This window comes from Mobula birostris, chromosome 7, assembly GCF_030028105.1.
Source record: "Mobula birostris isolate sMobBir1 chromosome 7, sMobBir1.hap1, whole genome shotgun sequence".
NCBI lineage: Eukaryota > Metazoa > Chordata > Chondrichthyes > Myliobatiformes > Myliobatidae > Mobula > Mobula birostris.
Genome location: NC_092376.1, coordinates 126274553 through 126281710, shown reverse-complemented (window position 1 = coordinate 126281710; position 7158 = coordinate 126274553). Strand labels below are relative to the sequence as shown.

Sequence of the window (7158 nt, the reverse complement as noted above, 5' to 3'; positions counted from 1 at the left end):
TCTGTCTTTGTCAATGTTGCGGGATTCTGCAGAGGCAGGCCTTGCGATCTCTTCAGAAACTGAAATGAGTGCTTGAAAACAGAGTTGAAATATAAAGATATTACAAAAGAAAATTGTGGGTTAAATATTTTTCTCTTTTCATTACATGCTCCTTCAAAAACGCGAGTAAAGGGCAGGAGCCCTCCACTATAAAACGGACGTCATATCCAGCTCCGGCTTTTGTGAAAATCTCTGTCTGGGTAGGCTGCGCTGTCACCGTCAGGCGCATCTTTGAAATGAACTTCCCCAGAGCCCCGCCTTTGCCGTTGTAGAGGCCTCCTTCTTTCTGCCGGCAACTATACAACCAACATTATCTTTCATTCTTCTCTTTCCCCTGAGTCACCTTGTGTTGTGCTATTGGACCTTGGCTCCATACAACATGGCGATTAGTGCTTGGCTAATTGTACTCTTACTCATTTCTGGAGTCATTTTATGTCATCAGGATGAAGCGATTCCGAAAAAAATAGGTAAGATGAGTGCCCGTAGCATGATTTTATTTATTGTAGAAACCAGTAGATGGAATGCCATTTAATTCGCAATGCTGAAAATCCATGTCATATTTACATTCTGATAGTGCCAAAGATAATATTTGAATAAATATGTCCTCTGTTAATATTCTATTAAAATGGAACTGCTTCTTACCAATTTGCAAAAACAATGCATTAGGAACTGGGTACCAATACATTACCGTTTTGAGGTTATATGGGTTGGAGAATTTAGCGCTTGCGGGTGAAAATGAGTATTGCTTTGATGCTGTTTACAAAACTGTTCGTTAGTACAATTTGAATTAATGACCCTTGGAATCTGATGGCACTTGTAGTCCAAGGAACGACCTACGGTGGGCCAGCGTGAGAGCAAAAATTAGAGACACAATCTGGGCACGACAACTGTGGCAAATGAAACTAACAGCATAACTGGCGGTGGTGCTTTCACTCCCTGATTAGCTCCATGCCCTTTATGCACGTTTGAAAGGAAGAGTAACACCCCACTTGTGCAAATCTCCACAGCATCCAGCGACCCGATGATCTCTGTCTTGGAGGCAATTGTCAGAACATTATTTAAGAGGATGAGCCCAGGCAGGGCGTCAGACCCCGAGGATGTACCTGGCCTGGTTCCGAAAACCTGTGCTGATCAACTGGGGAAGTACACAAGGACATCAATCGACCATTCACTGCTGCAGTCTCAGATTTCCAGTTGCTTCAGGAGGACAGCAATTATACTGGTTACCAAGATGAGCAGGGTGACTGGTAGCACTTAAATCTACTGTGATAAAGTGCTTCAAGAAAGTGATTATGGCTAGAATTAACTCCTGCTTGCACACGTACCTGGAGTCTCTGTAATTTGCCTATCACTATTGCACTGTACTGCTGCAAAGCAACAAATTTCTTATCATATAAGATAGGGATAACAATTCTGATTCTGTGATACTTCTGAAATTTCTTTGCTTCCTATTTTAGTCAGCTAGTCGTATCATCAACAAGCATCATAAGACCCTAAGATATAGGAGCAGAATTAGGCCTTTTGGCCCATGGAGTCTGCTGTACATTTGATTATGGCCAATTTATTTTCACTCTCCACCTCATACTTCATGACCTTTGGCGCCTGTACTAATCAAAAACATATCAACCTCAGTTTACCCAACACCTTGGCCTCCACATCCATCTGTGGCAATGAATTTGACAGATTCGCTATACTGTGGCTAAAGAAATTCCTCCCTCACCTCAGTTCTAAAGGGAAGTCATTGTATTCTGAGGCTGTGCCCTCTGTTCCTAGACTATCCTACTACAGGAGATACCTTTTCCACATCCACTCTATCTAAGCCTTTCAGTATTCGATATAGGTTTCAATGAGATTTCTTCCTCCACCCCCACCACCATCACCACCGATCTTTCTTCTAAACTCCAGCCCAGAGCCGTCAACCACTCCTCAAATGTTAACCTTTACACTCCTGGGAAAATTCTCATGAACCTCCTCTGCACGGTCTCCAATGCCAGCACATCTTTTCTTAGCCCAAAACTGCTCACAATTCTCCAAAGTTGTTCTGACAAATGCCTTATAAAGACTCAACTTTATAAAGCGTTATGAAGCATCATGCCTTCTATATTAAACAATAATTGAAGTTGTGTAGAAAATCTTACACATGGGTCCTGAGACTTCAGAAAAAAAAGGCTGAAGGGAAGACTCATGGAGACCGAAAGAATAACATGGTTAAGTGGTGTGGGGTTGATAGAGATAATGTTGGAATTGTATAGTTGCTGGATTGGTTTCTATTTAGCTCAGATTTTTTACTTGCTTTTATTGTTTCATAAATATATGTTGATTGTTCTAAGTTTTTTTTTTGGAGGTGAGACGAATCATCAAAAACGTTTTTGGTCCAAAAGTCACAGCCAGAGACAATGGTAAAGCAAAAACTCATAACACTTAAAAAAAAAAGAAGTCATAGTCATACTTTATTGATCCTGAGGGAAATTGGTTTCGTTACAGTTGCACCAACCAAGAATAAAATATAGCAATATAAAACCATAAATAATTAATAATATGTAAATTATGCCAGATGGAAATAAGTCCAGGACCAGCCTGTTGGCTCAGGGTGTCGGACCCTCCAAGGGAGGAGTTGTAAAGTTTGATGGCCACAGGCAGGAATGACTTCCTATGATGCTCAGTGTTGCATCTCGGTGGAATGAGTCTCTGGCTGAATGTACTCCTGTGCCCAACCAGTACATTATGTAGTGGATGGGAGACATTGTCCAGGATGGCACGCAACTTGCACAGCATCCTCTTTTCAGACACCACCATCATAGAGTCCAGTTCCAACCCCATAACATCACTGGCCTTACGAATGAGTTTGTTGATTCTGTTGGTGTCTGCTACCCTCAGCCTGCTGCCCCAGCACACAATAGTAAACATGATAGCACTGGCCACCACAGACTCGTAGAACATTCTCAGCATTGTCCGACAGATGTTAAAGGACCTCAGTCTCCTCAGGAAATAGAGACGGCTCTGACCCTTCTTGTAGACAGCCTCAGTGTTCTTTGACCAGTCCAGTTTATTGTCAATTCGTATCCCCAGGTATTTGTAATCCTTCACCATGTCCACACTGACCCCCTGGATGGAAACGGGTCACCGGTGCCTTAGCTCTCCTCAGGTCTACCACCAGCTCCTTAGTCTTTTTCACATTAAGCTGCAGATAATTCTGCTCACACCATGTGACAAAGTTTCCTACCGTAGCCCTGTACTCAGCTTCATCTCCCTTGCTAATGCATCCAACTATGGCAGAGTCATCAGAAAACTTCTGAAGATGGCAAGACTCTGTGCAGTAGTTGAAGTCCGAGGTGTAAATGGTGAAGAGAAAGAGAGACAAGACAGTCCCCTGTGGAGCCCCAGTGCTGCTGATCACTCTGTCTGACAAACAGTGTTGCAAGCACACGTTCTGTGGTCTGCCAGTCAGGTAATCAATAATCCATGACACCAGGAAAGCATCCACCTGCATCGCTGTGAGCTTTTCCCCCAGCAGAGCAGGGCGGATGCTGTTGAACGCACTGGAGAAGTCAAAAAACATGACCCTCACAGTGCTCGCTGGCTTGTCCAGGTGGGTGTAGACACGGTTCAGCAGGTAGATGATGGCATCCTCAACTCCTAGTCAGGGCTGGTAGGCGAACTGGAGGGGATCTAAGTGTGGCCTAACCATAGGCTGATGCGCACTCAAACTGAGCTGTAAATGGAATTTGGGTTTTGATTCTGATCATCATTAGCAAGGTCAGTCAAATGGGTTCTTTCTTTGATCCATTACTATGTTGGAATCAAAAGCCAGCTCTGATTTGTGGCACTAAAGTCCTTAGTAGGACTGGAAATGTGCTGAAATTTGGTACTTGAATACTCCTGCCAGTTGGTTGACACAGGTTTTAAGAGCCTTACCAGGTACTCCATTGGGACCTTCTGCCTTGCGAGGGTTCACTCTCTCTAAAGACAGTCTAACATCGGCCTCTGAGATGGAGATCACAGGGTCGTCAGGTGCAGCAGAGATCTTCACAGCTGTAGTTGTATTCCTCCCTTTCAAAGCGGCCATAGAAGGCATTGAGGTCATCTGGTAGAGAAGTATCACTGCTGTTCATGCCATTGGGTTTCACGTTGTAGGAAGTAATGTCTTGCAAACCCTGCAGAGTTGTCATGCATCCGATGTTGCCTCCAACCTTATTGAAATTGGCTCTTCACCCTTGAAATAGCCCTCCGCAAATCATACCTGGTTTTCTGGTACAGGCCTGGGTTGCCAGACTTGAATGCCTTCAGCAGACAAGGTAGCTCCTGATTCATCCATGGCTTTTGGTTTGGGAATGTACAGGAAGTCTTTGTATGCACACGCTCATCCACACATGTTTTAATGAAGTCAGTAACAACTGCAGCATACTTATCCAGGTTTGAATATGAATCCCTGAAAATAGTCCAGTCCACTGATTCAAAACAGTCCTGTAGGCGCTCCTGTGCTTCCCTTGTCCATGCCTTCTTGGTCCTCACTACTGGTGCTGCAGTCTTCAGTCTCTGCCTATACTCAGGAGAGTAGAAGTACAGCCAGGTGATCAGACTTCCCGAAGTAAGGGTGTGGAATAGCATGGTAGGCAATGGTCCAGTGTTTTGTTTACTCTGGTACTGCAAGTGATTCTGTTGATGGTAATTGCTTAGTGATTTTTTTTTCAGACTGGCCTGGTTAAAATCTCCCAAAACGATTGTGAAAGCATTAGGATGCGTTGTTTCCTGTATGTTGATCCCATTGCTCGGATCATCTAAAGCCTGATTGATAGTGGCCTGAGGTAGAATGTATACGGCTACCAAAATGACCCTGGAGAACTCCCATGGTAGATAAAAGGGATGGCGTTTAACTGCTAGATATTCCAGGTCTGGTGAGCAGAATTGGGACAGCACTGATATATTTGTGCACGAAGAAGAGTTGATCATGAGGCATACTCCTCCACCTCTGCTTTTGAGAGACTCTATAGATCTATCCTGATGGTGTATAGTAAACACGTGTATAGAAAGGTAGAGTCAGTGAAAGCATCATTTCTTGCTGATGTCAAGCCTCTTTCTGTAGAAAGTGCATGTTGTATACACATAATGGATGAAACCAGCATCAAGCTGGGTTGTGAAACTCATTTGATACTCTCTGTTTAGAGTCAATGAGATGAGAATACCAGAACTAGGCCCTCAGCCAACCTTTTAACACCCAAGTTTCTACTTCCAGAAGGAGAGAGAAGGAAAGTATTGGGGTGCCTAATTTTCATGACTATCTGAAATTATGCTGGTGATGAGATCTTGGCCATCAAAAGATGGTTCTTTGGTTGGCCTCAGAATTGTCAGCATTTGACAGGTCTATGGGAGTTTTTAGCCCTGGTCATCATCTAGTAGTCACAGACATGGACAAGGCTAGGGGTACTGGAATGAAGATGATTGTGGGTAAGTATATTGTCAAGGGAAGCTGAGCAAAGTACTGAATTCTGCTTGGTAACAGGACCACAACTAGCAACTAAACAGCATTTAAAGTGGGAGGAAAGGTAATTAACAGTAATAAAGTGAGGAATTATTTCAAAACCTTATTTGTACTGTAGTATGATCACCTTATAATTAAAAGCTTTCTTTGAATACTTGGTGAAGTCTACTTTATAGATTGAAAAGTAATCTAATTTAGTAAGTGGACTTAAGAGATAGAATTTTAAAGAAAGTGATATTGATCACACTTCAGGAATATACAGGTTGACCTTCACTAATCCGACTAACTGTAATCCGGTTCCTTCGATAATCCGGCACTGATTATGCTTAATGTGATCCTTCTGTAATTCGGCAATTTCACTAATCCGGCACTCCTCAGGGCCCAATGGTACCAGGTTAGTGAAGGTCGACCTGTATTTCTTTTTTTTTTTTTCCAGAGCACAATTAAACTAGATTCTTCTGGACACTTTGTTATCAAAGTGGGAATCTTTATTCTGGCATTTGCTAACTATCAGTTTAATCTTTTATTACATTTAACAAGTTATTTTGAAACTTCCTTTATATGTGAGTATTGTTCTAGTAGCATCAATGTGGCCAAGATATGTATACCACAATTATGAATGTCTTTTCCTGTCTTCCACAGCTATAATAGGGGCAGGAGTTGGAGGATCTTCATCTGCTTATTTCCTTAGGCAGAAGTTTGGTCACAATGTTGGAATTGATGTCTATGAAAAAGGTGCTATTGGAGGTCGGCTGGCTACTATTACTGTAAATGGTCAACATTATGAAATTGGTGGCTCTGTCATTCACCCACTCAATCTCCATATGCAAGAATTTGTTAAACAGTTAGGTAAGACTATTTTACTCTCCTTGCAGTGTGTTGTGTATAAAGCTAGGCAGGGAATTAAACACCACCTTAAAAAAAAAATCACCCGCTGTAAGCTTTCTTTGGGGTTTTTAATGAGAAAACATTGTGAAACTGCATAAAGTTAAGTAAACACATTAGATTCAATACAGAATCATCACGTGCATCAATATACTAGTGTTATCAATTATTCTCATAATTGAACTGTATTTTACTTATTTACATCCTTCATGTACATGAGGAATAAAAATCTTTACGTTACGTCTCCATCTAAGTGTGCAATTATCATAATTTATAATATCATGTCCAACAGGATAGTCAATATAACATAGAAATATAGTTGCGTCAGCATGAATTAAGCAGCCTGATGGCCTGATGGAAGAAGCTGTCCCGGAGCCTGTTGGTCGTGGCTTTTATGCTACGGTACCATTTCCCAGATGGTAGCAGCTGGAACAGTTTGTGGTTGGGGTGACTTGGGTCTCCAATGATCATCTAGGCCCCTTTTACACAGCTGTTTTTGTAAATGTCCTGAGTAGTGGGAAGTTCACATCTACAGATCTGCTGAGCTGTCCGCATCACTCTCTGCAGATCACTGCGATTGAGGGAAGTACAGTTCCTATACCAGGCAGTGATGCAGTCAGTTAGGATGTTCACAATTGTGCCCCTGTAGAAAGTTCTTAGAGTTTGGGGGGCCATACCAAAATTCTTCAACTGTCTGAGGTGAAAGAGGCACTGTTGTGCCTTTTTCACCACACAGCAGGTGTGTACAGACCACG

At 42.4% G+C, this 7158-nt stretch overlaps 1 protein-coding gene across 1 annotated transcript in view; it reads left to right on the top strand.

Moving 5' to 3' along the window:
* Positions 1-228: 228 nt before the first annotated feature.
* Positions 229-7158, top strand: part of LOC140200418 (prenylcysteine oxidase 1-like) — a 47467-nt gene continuing 40537 nt past the window's right edge. Inside the window, exons 1-2 of the mRNA XM_072263714.1 lie at positions 229-506; positions 6161-6367. Coding sequence (XP_072119815.1) covers positions 419-506; positions 6161-6367 — 295 coding nt within the window. The 5' untranslated portion in view covers positions 229-418. The remainder of the gene's footprint in view (positions 507-6160; positions 6368-7158) is intronic.